This window comes from Drosophila subpulchrella, chromosome X, assembly GCF_014743375.2.
Source record: "Drosophila subpulchrella strain 33 F10 #4 breed RU33 chromosome X, RU_Dsub_v1.1 Primary Assembly, whole genome shotgun sequence".
Classification (NCBI taxonomy): domain Eukaryota; kingdom Metazoa; phylum Arthropoda; class Insecta; order Diptera; family Drosophilidae; genus Drosophila; species Drosophila subpulchrella.
The window spans coordinates 15,521,116-15,545,462 of NC_050613.1; the positions used below are offsets into that span (position 1 = coordinate 15,521,116).

The following is a 24,347-nucleotide window of genomic DNA, read 5'->3' on the forward strand; positions in this document are numbered from 1 at the left end:
TGGTCGTCATGCAATGTTAGTTTATTTATTTATTATTTACATTCGGAAATTATATAAAACGTAATTGGAATTTGTATAGAAATTAATTTTATATTGTTTTGTGGCACGTGATCTACCAGAAGTAATTAGTGTGTAGTAAGTCTATTTATAAAAAGAAAAGTAATATATACTTATAATAAGATTACAAGCGAACGAGCTTTTAGATAGTTATTATTATTTAAAATGTGGCCCAGAAGCCGAGTATTTAAAATTTATCCATTTATTTTCCCAAATAAATAGGTTTTGTAAAAAAAACCTAAACAATCTCTAGTTATTTATAGGTACGACTTCTCCGTACATTTATGGGCAGTAAAAATGTTGTCATTCATCATTCAAAGATAGTTAATTTATTTATTTTCTCTCTGTCGGCTATTCAAGTGTATTTTAAGAGTACAATGTTGGATTCGTAACGCTGATTGCGTCATGACAATGGGTACTGATATACATGTGTATTATAAAGAAAAGGGTTGTGGTCGGGGGTTTCCACCGGCAGGAAGTGGTTCGATCAGGTTCAAGGATCCGTCCGTGTTCCGGAATTCGGTTTTCGACTTGATTTTAAACCCGCACGTGCCCATCGCATCGAATTCTTAAGCGTAGCATGAATATTACAAATACTATATGTATCGTTGAGCGCACCGCATTCGTGATCGTTACACCTTTACCTTAACCCCCAGCAGCCCCCTGGGGCCATCCAATCGAAGACGCACGGAAATTTACCGCCTTGATTGAAGAAGCGCCGGTTAAATGAATTGCACGGAATCAAAGTTCTCCGATATGCTGCTGCATCTCACTTTTACCAATCAACCGGTCGATCGATCGATCGATCGATGTTTACGGAATTCAGCAATTGGATTATATAAGGGGTACTAAAAACAAATGCATAACGAACGGCAGGGACGCCGCCCAGGGTTAATATATCTTTTAGATTATAACAAGATAGTTAAAATATTATTTCGGTCGTAGATCTTCAAAGGTATTCCAACAAAATATTTAAAATTAATCAAAAATATATTTTTAAAATTACTTATTTATTATTTTACGCTTATTTATGTATATATAATCTATGATTTTAATATTTTATTGGTACCCCTATTTTCGGACGCCCCTGACTTCCGCTATGCATATCCAACGACATTGCCCGCAGTTCCATTCATCGTCTGAGTTGAAGGTCGTTGGCAAAACGGTTTCGATTAGATTGATTTGGTTCGGATCGGATTAGATTAGTGTAATTCCCATACAGGGAGATAGAACCCGAGATATGATTCCCGGTATGGCTCTTAACCAGTTTCCTCCAGATGAAAGCGAAAGTTGAAATACGATATACTTCGAAATACAATTTATGGATTCTTTCGAAACGAGGTCAATGTCAAAACTAATTTGAAGCATTGGAGCGAAATTATAATCGCTGCCAGCTTAATACTTCTCAAAGAACCCGTTCCGCAACTTTTTTTGTATTCATCTTATTTATTTTATAACTATTATTCGCACGATTTTTCTTGGCGAAAACCTGCATTCGATTTGAGATTCAGTATTATAACGTGGTTAAGAATGATTAAGCATGTTTTAGCATGATTAAGCATAATTTGACTACCACAACGCGTATGGTTCGAATTGACCTATGTGGATTCCTTGAGAAGCGCAGAGAAGGGGTTAGTATATTTATTTCAGTATTTTATGAATACTTAACATATTTTTTCCTTATTTCTATTCTCTTGATATTTTCTTTCCCCAATAAATTCAACAATAATCCAAAGCATTGTTTTTTCAAGTACTTGAAACCCCAAAAATCATATCTGTCAATTTTTTGTCATTTTGCGATGACGTCAAAACGAACGTCGCATCGTTTATTCTCACTTAATATCTATAAAAAAAATAATCAATTATAATAAGTAAAATGCGCTGCACGCTTACTAAAAAATAGGCACTTAGATATGTATTTATGTATATAAATGGGTATTTTTTTTGATAATAAATTCGCAAACATGTTATGTTTTTATGTATGTAAGTAATTAAGGTAGGTACTTATTATATCGCTCCATAATGTTTTCAATTGTGATGCTGATTTTTGTTTTTTGGTGATTCTGTTTACATTATTTGTTATGGCTTGCGGTTCGATTTTTCATTAACTTTAACTAAAGCTTTGATATTGAGGTTTGATCGACTATCGACTATATACTGATGATCTTGTGCTTCTTATTCCTGTATTGTTCGTCTCAGGCGTCTTAACTGTTTCCTCATCTTTTTTACTTAAAATTTGGAACTCTGACGTTCAATTAGATTCCTTGGCAAGGGGGGTGAATAATCGTTGATGATCCTTTGTTGATTATTGTTGATCGTCAGCTCTTTTATGATGATAGTATTGTGAAGACGATCTCTGGGTAGTTCGAAACTAAATTTGGAAGATTCTCTAGTATTTAATGTTCGATATAATAATGATTGTCTTCAGCGAGGTTCAGGTCCACTCTCCACTCGTGAGGTCGTTGATGGGGATCCCAAGCTTTCGAAAATTCCTCTAAAATGATGTATCTCCTCAGTGCACCTCTTCCTCCCCGAAGTGCTTAACAATTTGCTTGAGACTCTCGTAGGAGCCAGTGAAGAAGCCCAGTAATGCCAACACCAGGATGACGAGGTTCTTTACGCAAATCCAGACGCCCGGTCCTTTGTTGAGCTCACTCCTAGCGATCAGCTCGATGACGGGTGGAAAGACCAAGGCCAGAGCCGTTGAGCATAGTGCTCCGATTAGCGAGATAAAAAGTCCCAGGGCCGGAACCATTTCCGCGATGGCAACTGCAGGAGAACCTTGTGAGTTTCCCCATTTTAAAATGGTCCCTCAAGGCGGATACTTACGAGTCACCAGGACCATAAAGGTGCGGAAGCCCAGCTCTCCGATCAGCGATCGTCCTTCAATGCCGCACATTTGCTTGGCACTGGGCCACATAATCTGAATGGCCACAAAGAATTGCAGTGGATAACCAAGAAGAACTCCAGCGGAGACCATCAGTTTGACGGACTGAGCCAGTCTGTGGATGACCAAAAGTTCCATGGATTCGGATGATCTAAGTAGCAAACCCCAGAGGCCCCTCACTCACATGGTATCACCCAGATTAAGGGTCAAACTGCCTCCGACCTGCTCACCCCACTTCATATAGCCCACGGATCCGGCGAACATGAACATGACGGAGACGAGGAACATGCCCACATTGAGCACACCCAGGGGTCGCTCGAACTGGTGTGGCTTTCGCATGGCGTTCTTCAGCGGCATCACCAGGGCAATGCCCTCGAAGGCAAAGATGGCGGTGCCGAAGAAGAGGGCCAGCTGGGAGCCGTTCGTCCAGAGGGCGCGTTCCTCCACCTCCGGCAGTCCGTCCTTTAGAGCATAGTACAGGGTAATGGCCAGTCCCAGGATCATACAAACATTTGCGAACATCGAGACGGGGGTAAGCCACTTCAGGTTCGTGATCAGTGAACTGAGGAGCACGGGCACAAAGGCCAGCAGCATCACCAGATGGACGTTCATGTCAATGTCGTAGGCTTGCAGGATCTTCGAAAATGTAACCCATCTTCAGTTTCCTCTCATCTCATCCACTGTTTCCATAACCACAACTCACCTGCTTCAGATTCGTGCTAATGAACACAAAGTAGATACAACAGAAGCCCAACTGGGTCACACAGATGAATATGTCCACCAGACGTCCCATCGTTCGGGACCAGCCCCTTAACTTGGGTGGACCATTCTCGAAACACTGCTCCACCGTCTGCGCGTAATCCGCACACACAGTATCTCCCTTGAGATCCCGCATCTTCTTGGAGCAGGTCACCAGGACATGTTGACAGTGGATGGACACCACCGCTATCACAATGGTTAGAAGTGGGGCCACCAGTAGACCTCCGTTCTTGAAGGCATCCCCCATGGCGAACAGACCGGGTCCAATGTTGCCCTTGAACAGGTGCACAATCGTCTCCAGGTAGCTTGAATTATAGGAACACAGATCATCTTTGGATTTTGGGTTCTTTGTTGGGGGAATTGGGTTAGGTGTTGTTCACTGCCGGGTTGATATAGTAAATCCATTAGTCATGGCATTTCGCAGGGTTATCGTTGGGATCAATGTTAGTAGGTTACAACTGGTGAAGACTTCGCATGGGATTCAAGACCTTAGCAAAGGTTACGTGCAAGGACGAATGAGAATAGGATCAGATGGGTTATAGGATTTCTTTCATTGATCATCTTGGGTTTAGGAGTGGTTGTTTGGATTCAATAGGTATTCCGTGGGGAGAGATATTGTTGGGATCAAAGGTAATGGGTTGCAATCGGTGATATTTTCATTATATATTGATGAAATAGTTTAAAGCTGGGATTAATCGGGTTAAATTTTTGGGTAAAGGATTGCTCGATGTCGTTTTTCATTACAGGAACGTGGTTAATTTCTTTTTCTTTTGCTGGTTGTCAGTATTAATATTAGTTGGTTTATAGCTGGGAGGCGGGATCGATTTAGGCAGCACTATTTTCGGTAGCAAGGTTAGTTGGTTAAAGCAGAAATTCAGGATTAGCTTAGGAGTTGGCAGGTGAGTAAGGTTCTTAGATGGTTATTTTATCTTAAGCTAAAGCATGTGGTTAAGCTTAGATCAAAGGTTAGTACAGGTGAGGCTTCTGTTAGTTGTGATGAATTTTGCAGGTTTTTGGTTGGGTAGGTTTATAAATTCGTTTACGATGAGCAAGCAGTTGAAGTAGCAAAGTTAAATCGAGCATTTTCCACAAGCAGCCATACCTTGTAGGCGGATGGTAGTCCACATCGTGATCCTCTTTCTCGGCGACCTTGGCTGCTCCACCTCCACCTGCTGTTTCACCTGCCGCTCCTTCAACCACAGTTTCCTGTTTTGGAACTGTCACAGTCTGATTTTTTGGCGCCTTTAAAGTTATATTTTTGATTGATGAGAAGGGACGACAATTAATATAAAAAACAAAGGCCTTAAAATTAAGTTAAAATGCATAGAGAGGGAAACACCATTTAGGGATAATATTTCTCGATTTGACTGTTGATGGTTTTCAATTGACCGATAAAAACGCAAGCCTCTCAAGTGTTTCCGCCTGTCAGTCTCCATGATCAAGTTCATAGACGGAGATCTTATCCGGGAATCACAGATCAACTCGTGCACATATTTAATTCCACATGACTGGACAATTAAGTATACTGTAATAAATTTAATCGGGGCTTTTCCATCACTGCGACAGATGGAAAAGTTCTCCCTACATCAGTGATAAGAATGCCTATGTTTCGGGATAGTTAGGGCCATAAATAAGGCCACAAACTAAATCAAAGGCAATTAAACGGATTCATAAAAGCCAAATACAAAGCAAATTAAATGCTATCTATATCTTCATCTATATATAGTGTCGGCTAGATAAGTGGCCTTTCGATGACACCCGAACGTTTGCCAACAGACCAACCGATATCTATATCTACGTATATAGCACGTGCCTGCCTCGAACATCGAAGCTCAGTGGGTCTAATTGAAATTTTCCGATAATCTCGAAAATGCGTTAACATTGTCATAAAACATTGACACCTGCTAACTGCGTTGTCAGAACTCCGATGATGAGTAAGAAATAAAAATGATACAACTAAAAAAAACCCTAGAAATTCAAAACAAAAGCATTAATACATTTTTTGAACGCCTTTATTTGACTATAAAGAAAGAAACCTGCTTGTAAATATGCCTCATTTATAAAATGTTCTTGAAATTCGTGCCATGTAATTGAATCCTGTCACGTTCTTTCGATACTTATTTCATAAGTCACTTGTAACTGTCATAGGAAAAACCCACGTTCATTCACAATATTTAAATCACCGTCAATAAGTTGTTATCAACGAATTATGACTGCAATATTGAACATATGATGCATTAATTGAGATAGATGGCTAGTGATTTACTGCCACTTTGTCAGTTGGACTACAAATTAAGTTGTAGAAAGTGTTTTTCAATCCCTGTTGCCAGCTACCTAATATATCTATATCTATGAAGGTGTCTAAGTGCATCTTAAGTGTCGTAAATAACGAGTTACTTATCAAACTGATTTTGCTTTCGCTGCGTATCACCTGCCTCTCGTCTCCCCTCTCAAAAGCACGTTTAGATTATCGTCCCACAAGTGGTATACGCAATCAACTGGAGGACATGGCGCCCCTGACGTATACGTGATATTTAAAAGGGTACTCATAGTTCACCTGAAACCTTGTGTAAATCTAGACAATTAATTCTTATCGGCAGTTAAAGTAGTTAAGACAAAGTAACTATAAATTGTTATGATCCTACACTGCCCACTAGGCATTGGGATTGTAATAGGAATTTTGAGTGATTGGGGATTATTGTTGGTAATATATTTCGAATAGCCTAGTTCTGCTTTACACTTCTTAATGTTAATCTAATTCAATATCCTATGTCTTAACATGAAATAAATTTGAGAAGTATTGTGTATATATATTATATATTATATTATATACTATATATTATAATTTAGATGGCTGTTTTAGGGTATAAAAAGAGTCGACCTTCGAGAGAAGGTTTTTGTGTTCAGTCACTAATTAAATAGGAAACAACTATAGAGGTAGGCCATGGGCGTGGGCAGGGGTATGGGGGGAAAGGGGGGCCACTAGCATACCCTTGAACAGCTTCAACTTTAATCTAGACCAGACTTCTGCCGTGGACAAGCAGACTGGCATGCCGTCAATTGATGACAGATAACACCAGATAGAACAATCTTCAAGTGCGTGGTGTGGTCCACCCCTGACACCCTCTTAAACACCCCCTCTTGGCCCATGGGCAGCCCCCATTGGCAGACTGTCAACAGGGCCGCACTGATATTATTTATGTGCGGTCTCATTTCCTTTCTTTTTTTGTATTTTTTGTACTTTTTTGCTTCTTGAATTGAGCAATATCTTTGAGTGGAAAATTTTCCACGGGGCCTGTATTGGTCGGTCTGTCTGTCGAGGGTTCACTGCACTTGGGAGCAACACAAAAATGTTTAATTTCTCTTTTATTAATGTTGCCGGAAATCTGGCAAGCTCAAAGGGAACCTTGATTGGCCTTTATTGGCAAAGCTTTTGTCCGCCACACGAATGCATTTGGAAAAAAATTCCATAAAAAGAGATATTTGCTTTGATTTTTCTTATATTTAATAAGTTAAATTAAGGAAAGAGGCTTTTTAATTTAATATCTTAATAACAAGACTTTCTTTAAATATATTCTATAACATTTGGTTTTCCTTAAAATGTTTAGCTGAGTGTACAAGCGTATAGATAGAGATAAATGTAAAATAGTGCTTGGTGTCTGGTCCAGAACAAGTTCTGACCTTGATCAGGCAAATGCATAAAAGTGTGTGAATTTTCATTTTCCATTATTTGCATATTCAAGCGGCAAAAAAGACTAAGCACCTCAGGCGTAACTACACAAAATTCAGGGGTATGAGCTAAAAGGGGTTTTTTGTTCGAAGCCATAAATCATTGGTAATCTTCCATCGACGATAAGTGACAGCACCTCCATAAATCCAAGCCATCAGATAAGCAGGAATTTCGCACTAATCAAAGGGTTCATTTAACGGAAGTTGATGTCAAAATTAAAGGCTTACGGTGATAGCAAAAATTAAGTCCTATATGGTCTTTTGCTTACTGGATTTTACTTTATATATAAGGTCTTTAATTAATTGGATTTTAATTTATACAGTTAAACTCCATTCAGAATTTTAGGAACGGTTTGATTGAACAGAAACACTCATAAGACCCTTTCGAAATATCTAGAAAATGTATTTGTATATTTATTTGAAATGATTGAAGATATTGTTATAATATTATATGTCATTAGTTGTTATCCCCTTTAAAAACCAAACTTCTAATCATCATTCTTCATTCCCATGTTTATACAATTGTTTGCATACCTAATGAGTTTCCATTAATATTATTTTACCACATTCCATTTACAAATTGCTGTTATTAAACTGGCTTATCGCTATTAAATACCCCCCTGAAAAAACTCTGCCCGCCCCTCAGTTTTTGACCAAGAAAAATGCAACAGCTGTCTAAAAACATTTGTTGATTTTTTCCTTTTCTGACTTTGCACTTCAATTTGTTTGTTTTTACCAAAAGAAGTTGTCTGTGCTTTTGGTTTTTAATTTTTTGATTTCTGACTTTGAGTTTTTGTTGTTGTTCGACAACCGGCAAAATTAACTCGTTTTGTTGTGTGTCGTAATTTTTGTCAGCTTTTTGTTGGCTCTTTTTCGGTTTTTTATTTGGGTTTCACTTTTGCGTTTTGGGTTTTCGTTTTTTTAGGCATGTGTCTTAAATTTAACGATTGCAGTTTAATTACACACCTCGGCATGCATGTTGTGGCTCTTCGATTTTCCTGTAGTGGTTCTGGTCCCCGAAGTCGGTCAAAAATTAGGCAAGACAAACGGAAAAAAAAAGTAAAGAAAGCACACACGTAATTTGCCTGTTCTTGATCTTAATGATTTATTTTCGTAGCCAGCATTGGGCCACCGATTTGTGCTGTCTGTCTTTTATTTATTTATTTTTTGCTGAGGATGCGGATGCGGTCGGATTCTGGGCCTTTTAGCCTTTGGCGATCTGTGTTCACTGTGTGTTAATCGCTCCACGAAAAATTCAAGACTGACGACCGGCAAATCGGCGACAATCGTTTGGTTATTCGGACTGGCAGCGAGTGGGAGTGAGATAGGTGGCGCTACACTCGCCGAAATATCACCAGCTTTTTGGGGATTGCTGTCAAAATTAAAAAAGAGTTATTAATTAAATAAGAAAGCATCTAGCAAAGGGAATTTTGTTTTGAATGCCTTAACATTGAAAACATTAAGATTGGTTTTTATTATTTGTTAATATATTTTGTACAATTTCTTTAAGTGTCGAAAAACAATGCTTAATTATATTCCTTACTCAAAAATATTTTATTTTTAAAAATACATAAAATATATAGTCAAATAATAATTAAAATACAAAAATACCTAGGGTATTTAAAAGATTAGATACTTAGACTTTAATAACAAGTGATTCCGAAACATCATTTTTCCAAATCAAATTTAATTCTCAGTGCTACAAACTATAATTAATTTAAAAGCATAATTAATAATTTAATAAAAATTATGATAAACCTTTTGTGCAAAATAACATATTTACAATTTTTTCATATAGCTACCAAATATTTTTTTTTGGGATTACTAATTTAGAAACAAATGATAGTGTTCGAATTTTCTGCTAGTGTACAAGTTAAAGAGCGCATCTACCCATTTCACCTCTTTTTCTCTCTCTCGCTCACTCCTTTGCTGGCTTATTATAAAAAATTTCGACAGATGGGAGTGCGAAAGAGAGGGCTGCTAACAGGTTGTCGATCAGCTGGTATAATTAAATTACATAGTTCCCATAGCTAGCCACAGGTGGCGCCGCCACAAGTGAATGAAGTCAATGAATGAATGGAATAAATAAGTAACAAAAAGATAACGAACTAAGAGCTTAGCTACTTACTAATTAAGCAATTCGAATAAGAACATACCAGGAGAGACTTTAACTTAATTTTATGAATAATTATTTTTATACTATTCGTTTACGCTAAAATAAAAAACAATACTTTCATCTTAGTTTACAAGCTAAAGAATAAAGTTAAATCATCAACATTTTACATTATGGTAATTAAGAACCCCAATCGAACTGGGATGATATTTAATAAAATTAGAATTACTTTAAGAAATAATCCACAATGATGTTCCGTTCAAACTGTGCTCTATTATTATTGATTTATATAAAAATCATTTAAAGCAAAAGGCAGAGGCGGTGGGAGACGAAGAATTCCATTAATAAATGTGCACATCAAAAAATATTGCCTTATTTAACAAAAATATAAGATAAATATTATGGATTTAAAATTGCAAGAAAACGCTTTTGCATAGTTTGAAAATACAAACATGAAAATATCAACAGACTTAAATAAGAAGTTTAACATTTATGAAAGAACTTTTTAAAATCACTGAATATTTTTCCACTTTAAAATTTAAAGTACAAGTTAATAAAAAGTAAAATTTAAATATAATATTTTAATTAGGAATTCTGGTTGCGTTGTAAGTCAGAGTTGGCACTTTCGCTTTTCTTCCAGTGCATTTCTCCTCCATGGGGTTCTATTGCGGGACACACGACAACTATTTGAGCAGATCGCTCAATTGACGGGCGGCAGCCTCGGAACACAAAAAAGCGACAGATCAACCCTGAGACCCTGTCCCTGGCCTTGAAAATGGATGGACACACCATAAACCCATAGATATACGCCTAGCCACCTCACAAGATCGAACATTGTCCTCTGATTTGGCATGATTCGCCTTTTCTTCGGATGATGGGTGGAATTGACTATAAAAAGAATAGCACTTTGGGTCAGCCGACCCAATGATAAATACAATCTAGCCAGAACGCATTTGGATCGAAAATGTATATACGTAATACTCTCACGAAAGATAAACACATTTGACAAAAGATGAGGCTATAAAATATAAGACTGTGCATTAAGTATTTCAACAAAATTTAGTTTCAGAGATCTATTTTTATTAAATCGTTAATTTTAAATAACTTAAGACATCTTTATGTGTATGTAAAAATTCTGCAAAATTGTAAACCAATGTGTTAAGCAAAACTTCCTATATTCATAGGGTATTCAATGTTCAGCAGCAATTCAATACTTTTTGCAATTCTCAATTCTTTCAAAACAAAACATGACAAAATAATAAAATGGAATGAAATGTGCTAGCTGGTAAATTATATATGTATTGTTTTCATTTAAATGTCGATGAACTTCTACTGATGGATTTCGAATATATTCAGAATTAGCTGCAAAAATATTTTATCTATTCAATATTTGTATCATTTTAAGCAGGATTATCTTTTGTGGGTTGAACATTCCATTAGCTGTGTATAAATAAATATATAGTTCTCTTAAGACAGCTAAATTTATGAGAGCACGTGAAAATTTTCCACTATCGCGTGCCAATATTTTAGAAACATAAAACACATAATTTTATTTGTTGTGCGTTCTGTTGCTGAAACAGCATTTTATGGAATGTGGTACAAAAAAGGTTAAATTAAATTTAAAACAATATTATGAGTCAAATGATAGTCTGTATTACAAACAGCTTTGAATAATGGTATAGTGAAAGATTAATTAGAATCGAAAGGTATTCTTTTCCTCTTTGAATACCCCCCAAGTAATGTAACCACCATTCAAATTCCTGGTGACTTTCGCTTTTAGCGTCGCACTAAGTCTTGCAACTTCTTAACTCATCCAAAACAGGTAGTTCTGCTTCTGCTATACCTACATATATAGGAAGTACTGTGTCTCGATATCTAGACATCTATGTGGAACCCCTGACATGCTTGGCTTCTGTTTAGATCGCCGACCAAAAAGAAAACTTGCAATTAAAAATGTTTTGCTTTTATTTCGTTGTCTTTCCCCAGCGAGTGCGGCTTTTGTTTATATTATTCACTGGATTATTGTTATTAAAAGTCATACGGACAGTCCCCCTTTTATTCGCTTGAGGCGTTTTCGAAGCGTTTTCGTCAATTGCCGTTGTCTTGAAACGTTAAACGTTTTTTTAGTAACGCTCCAGTAGGTACGAATAACCAGAGAATATTATTGTCTTAGTGCTGGTAATTACCCAGCGACAGATAGACATACCTGATTTTTAGGGCGGGGTCACCGCCCCTTTGGGGAAAGTCACCAACAACAAGCCAAAAAAGAAGTCGGCAGAAAATTATGAAAACAAAAAATATGATATTTAATTGCAGAATGCGTAGAAAGTGAAAGATCTAAAGAGTCGGCTGTGGATTAAGACATTGTCGCCGTATCCGAAACGGAAATCTCGATCTCTTAACTCATTCTGCTACTGTTCCAAGTCACTTCCCGCCATTGTCACCCTATCTGAAAGGGAAATTATATGCCAGGCGGTTTAAATACACCAAAATTAAGGTGGTATCTATAGAAACCATCTAAGAATACCAAATTCTAAGATTTTCAATTTTGAAATTGCATGCTGTGTCATCAGATAAACTATCTTACAAAAAACACCAGAAGATATATTATAATTAAAATCATATATCATATCATATCATATTGTATTCAAAGTATTAATTTTATTCAAAGTACAGGATCTTAATATCTAAGCTATTTACTAACATTTTGTTTTAATTTAATACCAATAAATTAATTTGTACTATGCTTCATTGCTTATGCTTGCGAACAGGGACTTGTACCCCCGATGGACCAATGTACTACAACCGATAATTGTTTCCCACATACTAATGACAATTTTCCTTTAATTTATTGCCTTGTCCAGCCATTCCATTCCAGTCCAAAGACAGCTGGGTGATCGGATGAGCCATCGGATTGAATTGTCGTCATCGCCAGCAATTTAATGTTGGCTCTTAGAGCCTGAGCCCGAACCCCTCCCCCACAGCCACCCACCGCCGGACAAGTCCGACCTGTTGGCCCCACCTCCACCGCCTGATCCTCCAGAAAGGCAAAAAGCGGTGCCACCTAAGTGGGTCACAAATGCCACGGCCACACCACACAAAAAAAAACAAGAAGGAACTCTATGGTCGATTGACTCGACTTTTAGATACCCATTATGCAGTTCACGAAATTCAAAATTTAGAATTAAACCTTCTAGAATACTTCATAATCCTACTTTTTCAATAACTTTTGAAATAATTGTTCGATTGAGAAATTTTTTTCTTTATAAATGAACACATATATGTATAGATATATATGTCTCTACAGAGTTTCGATATCGATTTCTATGATTTGCATGCTTAGTCCCAAATGCTAGCTCATTTAGTTTCCGATATTTAAGTGTTCATACAGACGGACAGAAATCGTGAACATTTTCTTCTGCCTTTATCAAACTTTGTCAAGAACACAATATACCCTTTTACTCTATGAGTAACGAGTATTCAAACTAGATTTAATTAATATCTATTTGATAATAAAAAAAGTCGATTATTATATTATCAAGTTGATATTGATAAATTTGACACTTTGTTTGACAGATAAAAATATCTGTCACTCGAACTTAATGACTGAATCTGTAGCTCTTTTTTCTGGCTAGCACAGAAATGGAGAATGTTTAGTAATATTAAAAATGAGTCTTATAAGATCGCTATAATATTATGAAATTGACATTGCATTTTTTTTGCGTGCACATACTATATACTATTCACATAGTTTAAACCATAAACAAATGACCTGACCGAGATTGCCACCACATGCTGGCTTATCCGATCTGCTGCGTTGCGTGCCTCCATAAAGCCGAATTACCTGGCGCACACTCAAGATCACACAGAAGAACACTGAGCGAAAAAAAGAGGTAGTGTTGGATTTTGCAATAAATTTAATAAATATTTTCATTATAAATTTTGGAAATTTGTATTTAATTTTAGAATCCAATTTTCATTATATAAGTTTATGGTTTAAGTTAAACTTGATTAGCTAAACTACTCATTATCAAATAGAAAGATTGCCCTTATAAGCCATTTTTATAACAAGCTAATCTATTTGTATATTTTGGTGATAGGAAATGTAAAAAATTGGTATGTAACCATATATATAACCAAATATACTATACAACTAATTTTCTTGAAATTATAATATTTTGGAAACATAAAAATTAAATATGTAAAGTATTGTGGAATTTTAGTTGGTCAGAAATATTCATATATTTTGTGGGCTTGCTGACACTGCCATAACAATTTCCTTTTTTAATTTTGATTAATATGGCAGTATTTCCTGTGCAAGCATTATTTTTTGATAAAAAGTTCACAAGTAAAAAATTATTTATTTTTATTTAATTTTATAGGAATTCAATTGTTTCGAATTTAGAAATATTTTTTATTATATATTTCGAATAAAATTTTTTTATATATATTGCTTATGATTTTTTGTTTACAAAAAATTAGGATATTTTTACTAAAATGTTATCCAAATCCAAATCTTGTCTTGTTAAACTGGATATTTCGCATAGATAATTTGTAGTTTTGAGTGTTTATGGTAAGCAATATAAATTGGCCACCTATATAGGATACAACGAAGACTTGCCCATATTTTCTGGTACTATTTCTTGTTGTACTTTCGATTCCATAATTTTTCCAGCACTTAACCCTTGTTTGGCCCATTGGCGATTAGATCGGCCATTTGGCATGCCTCGATAACTGTCGCAAGGCCAGTTAAGAAGATAGTTGGTGGTTGGGAGTTGGCAAGTGAACTGCGCCCAGAACGTTCGACAGGTTGAGGGGTTAGGGGCTTAGAGATGGAGGTGGCGGCAGCGTTACGGGCCAAAAGCCAAGTGGCCGGAACTGTGATGGCGAAGGGGCCCGACGACGGGGCTTTCTCCGACCGGCTGAGTTGGGCCTGCGACTTGGGGCTCGTTTCATTTGCCAACCAGCCGCGCAGCCAAACAGTCATCGTCTTGGTCGTCGTGGTGAATCGTCAGATCGTCGAGAATGTTAACCGGGCTGCCCGTTTTTCTCTCGATCGTTTTCGCGGTCAATGTCTGGGTCTTGGGCCATCAAACCGGCGCCATCGATTTTGGCTACCATCCGAGTGCCGAGGAGTTCGACAGCCTAGTGCGCCAGAGCTGGAGTCGCGATCTCCTCCAGCGTCGCGTCCAAGATCGCCGATTCGTCCCGCGCTACCAGCACCAGACCTCCATTCGATTCGCACCACCCGAGTTGGAATTCCAGCTGTTCGATCAGGATTACGATCGGGATCAGCAGCACTCGCAGCCGTATGTGTTTGAGTCCGTGGAGGATAGTCAACCGGGATCCTCCATTTCCGATCAATTCCATGTGCAGAGCGAACTGTTGGAGATCAAGGAGCCGAGTCCGAGTCCCAGGCCCAAACCAAAGCCACAAGCCCCGGGAAACGGCACCACATTTCCCATATACTTCACCCATCCAACCACCGGGATTGTCTACGCCATCAGCCAAGTGGGAGTGGGTCAGAATCCTAGTGTTACACCCACTCAAAGTCGCAACGATAGCAATGGCATTGCCATTTATGTGACCAAGGCGCAATACGATGCCGATCTGGAGAATCTGCGCAGGCAGTATGAACAGCATTGCCAATCTATACCGCCTGGCACGGTTATATCCACTCTGAATGCAGTGCATAATGGGGGGACCACCGCTAGACCTCAGATCATACGATTGAAGAAGCCTCAAGACCCAGCGACCAAACCCAATAATAAGTTACCCAAGCCCAGTCATCGACCACCACCTGTGATGGTAACCAGTGGACCCATCGATCACGTCAACGATCAGCTGCTCAAGCTGCCCCACCGCGGCAGCAGCACCACCACCAGCATCAGCACCACTTCAAGGCCAAATACGCGGAGAAAGAAGCGCAAGAAGAAACCAAAGAATAAGACTAAGGTGACCAAAAAGAGGCCGGGTTATGGGGGTAATAATACCAGAAATCCCCAGGGTCCCCTGCCCATTGTCTTGGGTAAGAGGCCCAGCACCACCAGCACAACCACGCGACCACCACCGGCTTATACCCAATTGGAGAAACCACATATGCCACAGGCCACGTTGCCCACGTCGAATGTCTTTAGCCAGCATCTACTTAGAACTGGCGAAGAGTCACCGGAAGAAAGTGTTTCACTGGAAGAACAGGAACCCCATGAGGTGGTCGAACCACTAAATCTTAGAAGACGGCGTTCGTCGGAAGATTTGGCAGGGAGAATCGAAGAAGTAGAGGGTGGCAATAGAGCAGAACTAGTGGAACCACTTTATCTCAAAATACCATCCTCTTTAAAGACACTGACTAAAACCCAAATGCCTAAAAGTGTTTTTAAAATGTCAAGGAATAGAGGATCATCAAAAAACTCTAAGCGACAAGGTTCTGCGAAGAATCTGGAAACAAATGAGTACCTAGAAGAAACTGAAACTGAAACTCTTCACCCTAGACATCGTCGCTCTTTGGATAAGCCTTATAATTTGGAAATTAGAAAATCTTTAAAACAAGAAACTGATGAAGCTTCAAAAGGATTACAAAAGGTAGTATCAAAGAAGTCACAAAATATATTATCAACGGGTCCCCAAAATGAAGGGGCAGCACGACGAGTGAGTACGCCTAGAAGACGATCCCCCAAGGGAAGCTCCAAAAAACGAAAGACCAAACAGGAACCACCACAAACCAGCCCTCAGAAAGATATGAACTCAGGTGGTGGGATCCACCTACCCATCGCTTTGCATCTGCTCCATAAAAATCACAGCCGAGATGAAACCCCCAAAGTAAACCTAAGTACCAACCAGAAAAATAAAACTAAAACTAAAACAAAAACAAAAGAACGCAAGGGTGGTCGACCCGAGCTGCCCAGTTTCGATATATTCCAACTCATGTCCAATGGGGACTACGAGGATGAGGAGGAGGAGGACGATGATGACTACTATTTCGAGGATGGGGAGAAAAACAAGGACGGCCCAGCCCCCAATCAAAGTGGCAGCACAGAGTCCCAGAGTGATCTTAAGGAAGACAGCAGTTCCGCGGAGGAAGGTGCTGATTTTGGAGCGATGGTCGAGGAGGAAACAACAACCACATCGACCATATCGAGCAGCGAGGAGGAGGAGGATACCACCTCGAGCACCAAGAACTCTATGGCCAAGAAGAAGATTCGCATCAAGAGGCGACCAGTGGATTCCGATGAGGACTACGACGATGAGGAGGAATCCGGAATAGGTGGCTTCTTTCGCATGATCTTCTACCCCGTCCAAATGGCCATGTCGCGACTCATGGATGGCTTCGGCAGTCCCGATGAGGAGGATGACAAGGAGCCAGTCAGTCCACCCGTTTCGAAGTATCCCAGCTATACCCTCTATCACAGTGCCCACAGCAATGAAGCCTATGCCGAGCCAGAGGATGAGGATGCGGATGATGACGAGGGCGACGACTCCTCGTCGCTGGGCAGCTGGTTTAGCTCCTGGTTTGGCCTGCAGCGACGCACCAAGAAGATTGGCAGCACCACGACCACCACCACGATGCCAGTGCCCTTGCCACCACCCACCAAGGAGCCACCCGGCTGGCTGGGGTCCTGGTTCGGATTCGGAGGGACCACCACGGAGGCGGACGCCGAGGATGACTATGACAGTGAGTACCACCAAGTAGAGGTCAAAACACAGAAAACACCGAAAAAATAAATCTTAGAAATGGTGAATTAGGATCACAATCATAACAAGTACGATAAAAAAAGTTTGGAACTGAATAAAATGCTTAAGAAATGAAAACCAATGAAGTTAATGAGATTGACTTCCACAAAAATAGAGTACGAAGCAGATCTATCTACAAATTCAATTTTTATGAGGATAGTATTCCATTTAAAAGGTATCTAAGTAAGTCATCGATTGATTATTAGATATAACACTACATGCAATATTCATAGGGTAACCTTATGTTAATAGATAAACCTAAAAAACAAATTCTCATGTCTCACTTCCGATTGAAATATAGTAACGATGATTTGACAATTTAGCTATATTTATTTCTATATATAGAATTTCCGTTTTATTTACCAACATCGTTTTTCTAATGTTCGCTTTATCATCTAATTACCGTGCAATTAAAAGTAAACTCTACAAAGTTCTTGTTATTTGAGTGGTTCCGTTAATAGCGAGATTGGCTGAATGAGCAGGGAGATAAAAGGGACAACCCAGAACCCCATTAATTGGCTAACGGTGTGGGCCTCGTGAGTGGGTTCTCGTTTACCTTCACGCTTTCTGCACCGCAAAGAAAAACGAAAGAAAAACAGCCCAAGCCAATATACGACTTTTCCCCTCAACAGAATGGTTTTCCAGCTGGTTCGATTCGGGGCCGAAGCGAAAGGTCAGGCGTCGTTCCACCACCTCCACATCGACCACCTCAACCACAACGACCACCCACACACCATCGCCGGCTGCCCAGGTGCCCATCCTGACCATTGTGGATCCACTGAGGAATCCACAAAACTGGATTGGCATACTGGCCCATCATATTGTCAATTCTACTGGCAATGCCATCTCCACAACCACCAGTAATCCGCTGCTCCAGGCGCTGGCCACTCGGATGACCACCAGGGGAACCACTAGCACCACAACCACTACATCGAGACCGGAGGGTCCCAGGCGCATCAGCTATGATAAGTACCAGATTTGGAGATTAAAGCCGCAGGATGAAGAGCAGGTTCGAGCGCTGGAGGAGTTCAAAAAGGGCGAGGACGGGGTAAAGATGCACTGGCTCAAGGGGCCAAGTCTCAGGTGAGTTGCTGCATAAACATATATATAATGCTAAAGAATCCACCTCTGTAAAAAAGCTTCACTTGGAAACCAATTTAATGAGCATAGTTTAATTTACACGAAATCTTTCTACCCCTCTCATCCTTTTAGAGGTCTCACAGATGTCCTTGTGCCGCCCAAGATGCTCGTAGACTTCCAGGGCACCCTGAACTACGAGGGCATCGTCCACGAAGTGCTTATGTTCGATGTGGGCAAGGCCATTGCCTACGAGCTGACCAAAGAGGATTATCTCCACACCACTCGTCCCTCAAAGCCGCGGCCCACTGTTCCGCCGCCCATGACCTGGAATCGCTACCACAACCACGATGAGATCATCAAGTATCTGGAAACGGTGCGCATGCGTCACCCGCAACTTGTTGAGCTTATCCACATCGGTCGCTCCTACGAGGGCCGCCCCTTGATTGTGGTGAAGATCGAGTCCAAACAATCGGCGGCGGCGGCGAATAGCGATGGTCTTCACACCATCAAGCGACCCAAGCGGAAGCGGAAGTCGGGCCAGGCTAACGCCGTGTTCGTCGAGGCCGGAGCTCAGGGATTGGCTTGGATCGGACCAGCGACGGCCACCTGGATGATAGCAGAGCTGCTACGCCTGATGAAGACAAACAGTGAGTAATAGCCATTTGTATTCCCAAAGGTGCACTACTAGAGTCCATTACTTCACCAATAGACCGATATTATTGCTCCAAAATTCTGCTTTCAAATTATTAGCTTTAATGATATTAAATTTTTTGACTCACTTGTATGAAATCATATTGTAAGTTGGCGATGTATTGCGAAAGGTGACACGAAAATGCATTGGTAGAGCTCATGACTTGACCAATTGGATACCGATTACAAAGTGGCGTACCTTTTAAAGCGTGAGGGTCATTTTTGAAACAATCTAATGTTGCGTATTCAGTTATAGAAAATTTATTGAACCTGCAATTTTGAAACAAATTTTCGAATATGTACCGTGTAGCTTGTAGAAAATACACCCAGTCAGTCTGCAGTAATTTGTACTTAGGTGTTCTGTTTCTGGCGCCCAACGTGGGGCAGTGGATCCTTGATGGTTATCGCATCATTTGGGCCACCGCGTCACGCAGCCAAAGCACAATGGTGGGCGGCTGCTTCATCTCTGTAGGTATCGCATATCGCCTGGAGCTCAGGAAAATGGCCCGTCCTTCGCAGTCGGTGTAGCGAGTCTTTCGGTGCGAGTGGAAATCCATTTTGGCTCCGCAAGTGCTCGCCCTCCTGCTGCCACCTCCATCGTTTGGCGCCTTCTTGTTCTTTGGCTTGTAAGCACAACTTTTGGTTCTTGAGCCACAACTCTTGGGCTTGGCCTTCGCCTTGGTCTTGGTGGACCTGTGGAACGGGCAAATGCCACCGCCCTTGGATCTGGAACGGGCTCGATCCCGTGAATGACAGCAGGCACCACTGCGGTTGGTCACCTGCGAAATGGCGAACGCGATGAGCAGCAGCCCGAATACAATGGCCACCGCTACTTGAACGTTGCGATCGGCGTTCTTCAGGTCCACCAGCAACTGGACGACATGGTAGCCCAGAGTGATCCAGAATGTAATGGTGCAGATGGCAAAGAATCTGGGGGTGGAAGGTTTTCACGAGTTATAAAGGGGGTAAGGTGGATCTATCTTAAGTCGGATAAGATGGATAAAATTGTTGTAAGCAGTGCATCAGCTGCAAAGGTCTTAAATGTCTAAGCCTTTGGTCACTCGCTTTTGAGACAGGGTGTATCCAATCGTTGTAAGAATACTCACACTAGAACGCCGAGGACCTCCAGCAGGAAGGTAATAAAGAAGTTCAACTGATCAGTGCCGAAATCTGACCCCATGGATCCCCGCTGTCCAGGGGGTCCCGGCTTATAGCCTCCTCCAGCGGGATATCCTCCAGCAGGACCCACTGCTGGTCCATGAGCACCACGCAGGGCGCTGTTTACAGGTGGACCTCCCGGTCCCTGTGACATTACCAACGTCGGGCCGGGATCTGTCGGTCTTGGTACGGCGAAGCTTCCGGGATCGATGCCATGGGCGTCACTGCATCCAGCATCGCACCCTGTCCCATAGCCGCATTCCTCATCACAATTAACTCCCAAACTGCATCGATTGTGACCCATAGTGGCGGTGCCCAGATGGATGGCAAACCCCAAAGTGTCCCGGCCGCCGTGTCCTGAGGCGGGCTGCAGTTGCTGCTGCGTCCAGCCATGGCTGCAGGCTCCTAGGCTCGGGGTACTGTCTGCCCGGTTGCCATTGGACTCATTGGACTCCATGCTACTATGCCTGTTCTCTTCGTAGTACGAATTCGGTGCGAAATTGATATTGCCCATAGTGGATTCATCACGAGCATCTGGAGTGGAATCGAAGCGCAGATTGCCCGTTCCCACCACGGATACAGAGCGCTGGGAGGAGGTTCTGAAGACCTCCTCCACCTCCTCCGATATCCGGGGACTTTCCGAATTTCTTGCATTGCTGCCGAACGCCACACCTACCAGTGGCCCGTGCACAGCCGATCCCCGGGGACTTGCCGACGCTGGAGCGACCATCACTCCGGGATTCACATCCGAGCCCTCCGATTGCTCGGAATCTCTAATCGGTGCGACTGCCACACCACCTTCATCGGGATTTTCGGTCACATGCATGCCCCGCGGAGCTCTGGTGATGCGGGAAACTCGCTTTAGACGTCCGCCGAGGAGGGATGTGATGGTGGGGGTTCCATTGCCATCTGGCTGTTGGGAACTCACTCTAGAGGTGGCTGATGACGGACCACCTCCTCCGCCTCCTCCTCCCCCGCCAACAGATGGATTCGATTTGGAGCGCAAGAAATGGCGCGAGGATTTTCGGGGCCTTCGCCTCTCCATCGCCACTTGATCCTGATCCTGGCCCGGATCTGACTGGCGGACAAGTGGCGAGCTGTTGATGCCTAAAGTTCTTACACAGCACTCTCCGACTTTCGGTGCTCCAAATGTATTGACTACCGGACTGAAAAGGGTTGACTAATATAAACTGAGTTGAGGGAATGGGGCTACGTGGATCGAATCAAAAATATGAACTCAACTAAGTAGAGAAATTTATCGTTTTAAGTCTTATAGAACTTTTCACATTGCTTTATATTATTTTATTATGTTATTACAAATATTAATAATTATTTTTGAAACCCAACTCCACAGAGACCAACGAGGAAGTGGAGTTCATACGGAACACCACGTGGTACGTAATGCCGGTTCTGAATCCAGACGGATACGCGTACAGCCACGAGTACGATCGGTTCTGGAAGAAGTCGCGATCGCAGCACCAGGCTCCGCCACCCAGTGGTCTCCTCGACTCGGCGATGACGTGGCTCCAGCAGAAGCGGGATCCCGACAAGGTATGTTTCGGTGTGGATCTGGACAGGAACTGGCTGTACCATTGGGGCAAGCGGGGCAGCTCCAAGGCGCCCTGCAACGAGTTCTATGCAGGTCCTGCGCCATTTTCCGAACCGGAAACCAAAGCTGTCTCCGAATTCCTCATGGACTATAGAACGCAGATTAAGGTATGTCTGGAAAATATGTAATCTGTAGTATCTGAGAATTTCCTAAATCTTTTATAATTATGAATCTTTCAGCTGTATATATCCCTACAGGCCTATGGCCAGGTGATTTCCTATCCGGTCAAGGCCAATTCCACATTCAATTCAGAAAGATTGGATGATTTTCTGGATGTGGCAATGGTGGGGACTGATGGATTGCGCAAGAAGGGCAGTAAATCCCGATATAAGGTCGACGCATCCAACGATCTGATTGAGCAGCGTTCGGGTGCGTATAAGAAAGTTTTTCTCCAAAAGATTATTTTTTTGGAAGGAATTTTAAGTTTTTAAGTATATTAGGACCTATTATCATAAGTTTTTATTTTATGTAAGTGAATTCCAGTGTTCTTTTCCACCTAATCCTTTGCTATCCTGGTTTTTTCTAGGCTGTGCGGATGCCTTTGCCGCCTACGAAATCGGAATTCCCTTCAGCTACACACTTCAGCTGGCGGACAATGGAGTGCATGGCTATCTGCTGCCCAGCAGCGCCATCGAGCCCACGGCTCGGGATGCCTTCGAGATCATAAGCGGCATGCTGGATTATATTTGAGACTCCATTTTGGATGGGGGTACCAACAGCGGGAGCCTTGGGGATTCTGGTTGGGGGCTACATGTGAAAAAGTTTTAGTTCCTTTTTAACGGGCTTTGGCGGCTTGTGTTCCGGAGATCCCTCGCCACATTTCCGGAATACATTCTCCAATAATATTACCTGCATTTATGTATTTTATTCATTTCTGAATTCCGCTTTCTTTTTTACACAATTTTCTTATTTTAAGATTTCTTTTATCATAATAATATTCTTGTTATGTGTATGTGTATTGTAATTAAATATTACCGGTTTTTTTTTTGTAGTTGTAAACCTGTTAAGAATAAATAGTATACCTAAAATAAAGTCTATATTTAATCGAGCACTCGATCTCTTGGTTTTCGTATACGTTTTGCATGGATGCCATGTAAGGGAATATGTTCACCGTTTAGTCTTTCGTTAGTTCTGTCGAAAGACTCGCACTGCCGCAGTATTATATTTTAGTATAATAAGGGTACAATATCTTTCAACATGTTTACAATTGCTTGTTCCTGATCTTTAGCCTAACAACAATTCCGTATGGTATCTTTTCTTTATTGGAAAGTGGTTTTTTCATAGCACTGAAGCATTTTCAGTGGAACTGCAGTTCGAACAACTGCTTGTTTTTACATAAATAACTTAAAGATTCGTCAATTCTTATGCGCAGGTGTTTCAATATCTTTGAAGCCGCGCAAATATTTGTCTGGCAGGGATGTTGACCAACTTATTGACTAAAATGCGTGAGAGCATACAACCAAATTTGAGTAAATAACAAAGATCATTGCCCATTGAGGATCTCGGGAAATGGAATACTTAGTTGAGAGCTCTGTAAGGCACGCTGGTGGTGGCAAAATGGTGTTCCAAGGCTAGTCGAATCCGTGGGACAGCAAAATCCTCGAAGAGAGCTGGGCAAAGTTCGTGTGACACTCGTTGCCATGGAAATAGAGGCCGATGAGCAGCTTGAACTGGGCCGGTGACATGGGATACGGTTCCTGCGACATGACCACAATGGTGTCGATGGGTTTCGCCGCCTTTTGGAGCTCCGAGCTGGCCAGGATTTCGCGGTAATTGACAAAGGAGGCCGAGCATTTGGCGATGTGGCGAACCATTTGGGACGTGGAGCACTGCTGCATCACGGGACGCAGAATGGACTCCAGGACCAGGGACTGCATGTCGAAGACTATGAGATCGGGGCAGCGCAGGGACTCGGCCTGGTCCTGCAGCTCCAGCATTCGGTTGGGGGTGCTCTCGACGTCCAGCACCTGCAAAATGGCCAAGTACTTGCTGCTGCTCTGCGAATTCAAGGCAAAACGCTTCGCCATTTCCCGCTGGCGACTGGTGATGAGGAAAACGCGCTTTTCCTTCAAAACAAAGCGTTCGCATAGCTATTTAAGGGGGAAAAAAAAACAAAACCAATTTATTCCTTTGAAAGCCGACTTAAGTCCAAGGCTCTCCACTCACCTTTGCCAGGTTAAGCGCGTAATCCTCGCTGCCCGTCAGGTAAATAAAGTTATTCACGCAGTCGCCCAAACTCATTCCTTGCAAAAATGCTTAATAATCAAAAATGTAATACTGAAGGAATTTCCAGGAAGCAGCCTGCCGCTCGAAGTGTTGCCAGTTCAGCTGTTTTGTGGCCAGATCTAGCTGTTTTCGGAGTACGACGCCGGCTTTTTTGTAGCTGAATTGGCTAATGTTTTAGCTTTTTCGGTTAATTGGGGATTTCATTAGGCGGCTAAATTGATAAATTGTTTTATTTAAATGTTCAAAATCTCCGAATTTGTTTATATTATTATTATTAACTTGTTTTTGTATTTACAACGGTTCTGTTA

General features: G+C 41.4%; 4 protein-coding genes and 1 long non-coding RNA gene across 5 annotated transcripts; 1 reads left to right on the forward strand and 4 right to left on the reverse strand.

The window, feature by feature from the left end:
• Nucleotides 1-366: 366 nt before the first annotated feature.
• Nucleotides 367-855, reverse strand: LOC119557593. The gene is made up of 2 exons (XR_005220111.1): nucleotides 702-855; nucleotides 367-625 (listed from the first exon to the last, which is right to left on the reverse strand). It is a non-coding gene; the product is annotated as an uncharacterized LOC119557593 (long non-coding RNA).
• A 1,232-nt stretch (nucleotides 856-2,087) lies between these two features.
• On the reverse strand, nucleotides 2,088-8,683 carry LOC119557604 (proton-coupled amino acid transporter 1). Its single transcript, XM_037870407.1, has 6 exons — nucleotides 8,399-8,683; nucleotides 4,806-4,945; nucleotides 3,648-4,008; nucleotides 3,129-3,580; nucleotides 2,887-3,059; nucleotides 2,088-2,826 (listed from the first exon to the last, which is right to left on the reverse strand). The coding sequence occupies exons 1-6, from the start codon at nucleotides 8,408-8,410 to the stop codon at nucleotides 2,570-2,572; spliced, it is 1,395 nt and encodes a 464-aa protein (XP_037726335.1). The 5' UTR covers nucleotides 8,411-8,683; the 3' UTR covers nucleotides 2,088-2,569.
• A 5,870-nt stretch (nucleotides 8,684-14,553) lies between these two features.
• Nucleotides 14,554-22,668, forward strand: LOC119557643. Its single transcript, XM_037870493.1, has 6 exons — nucleotides 14,554-17,217; nucleotides 17,909-18,359; nucleotides 18,489-19,003; nucleotides 21,559-21,920; nucleotides 21,993-22,182; nucleotides 22,340-22,668. Exons 1-6 carry the CDS (start codon nucleotides 14,571-14,573, stop codon nucleotides 22,501-22,503), a joined length of 4,329 nt encoding a protein of 1,442 aa, XP_037726421.1. The 5' UTR covers nucleotides 14,554-14,570; the 3' UTR covers nucleotides 22,504-22,668.
• LOC119557644 lies at nucleotides 19,312-21,395 on the reverse strand. The gene is made up of 2 exons (XM_037870494.1): nucleotides 20,153-21,395; nucleotides 19,312-19,976 (listed from the first exon to the last, which is right to left on the reverse strand). Exons 1-2 carry the CDS (start codon nucleotides 21,247-21,249, stop codon nucleotides 19,448-19,450), a joined length of 1,626 nt encoding a protein of 541 aa, XP_037726422.1. The 5' UTR covers nucleotides 21,250-21,395; the 3' UTR covers nucleotides 19,312-19,447.
• On the reverse strand, nucleotides 22,659-24,185 carry LOC119557645. The gene is made up of 2 exons (XM_037870496.1): nucleotides 23,980-24,185; nucleotides 22,659-23,903 (listed from the first exon to the last, which is right to left on the reverse strand). The coding sequence occupies exons 1-2, from the start codon at nucleotides 24,052-24,054 to the stop codon at nucleotides 23,385-23,387; spliced, it is 594 nt and encodes a 197-aa protein (XP_037726424.1). The 5' UTR covers nucleotides 24,055-24,185; the 3' UTR covers nucleotides 22,659-23,384.
• Nucleotides 24,186-24,347: the final 162 nt, after the last annotated feature.

What these genes read in the sequence shown, in the direction of transcription:
- LOC119557645 (XM_037870496.1), bottom strand. Translation starts at nt 24,054, where the DNA reads ATGAGTTTGGGCGACTGCGTGAATAACTTTATTTACCTGACGGGCAGC. An exon ending in ACGCGCTTAACCTGGCAAAG is followed by an intron (nt 23,904 to 23,979) that starts GTGAGTGGAGAG and finishes CCCCTTAAATAG; the next exon opens with CTATGCGAACGCTTTGTTTT.
- LOC119557604 (XM_037870407.1), bottom strand. An exon ending in TTAGCACGAATCTGAAGCAG is followed by an intron (nt 3,581 to 3,647) that starts GTGAGTTGTGGT and finishes ACATTTTCGAAG; the next exon opens with ATCCTGCAAGCCTACGACAT. An exon ending in CTTTATGGTCCTGGTGACTC is followed by an intron (nt 2,827 to 2,886) that starts GTAAGTATCCGC and finishes GTTCTCCTGCAG; the next exon opens with TTGCCATCGCGGAAATGGTT.
- LOC119557644 (XM_037870494.1), bottom strand. Translation starts at nt 21,249, where the DNA reads ATGGAGAGGCGAAGGCCCCGAAAATCCTCGCGCCATTTCTTGCGCTCC. An exon ending in GAGGTCCTCGGCGTTCTAGT is followed by an intron (nt 19,977 to 20,152) that starts GTGAGTATTCTT and finishes TTCCACCCCCAG; the next exon opens with ATTCTTTGCCATCTGCACCA.
- LOC119557643 (XM_037870493.1), top strand. Translation starts at nt 14,571, where the DNA reads ATGTTAACCGGGCTGCCCGTTTTTCTCTCGATCGTTTTCGCGGTCAAT. An exon ending in CTCAAGGGGCCAAGTCTCAG is followed by an intron (nt 18,360 to 18,488) that starts GTGAGTTGCTGC and finishes TCATCCTTTTAG; the next exon opens with AGGTCTCACAGATGTCCTTG. An exon ending in ACTATAGAACGCAGATTAAG is followed by an intron (nt 21,921 to 21,992) that starts GTATGTCTGGAA and finishes TGAATCTTTCAG; the next exon opens with CTGTATATATCCCTACAGGC.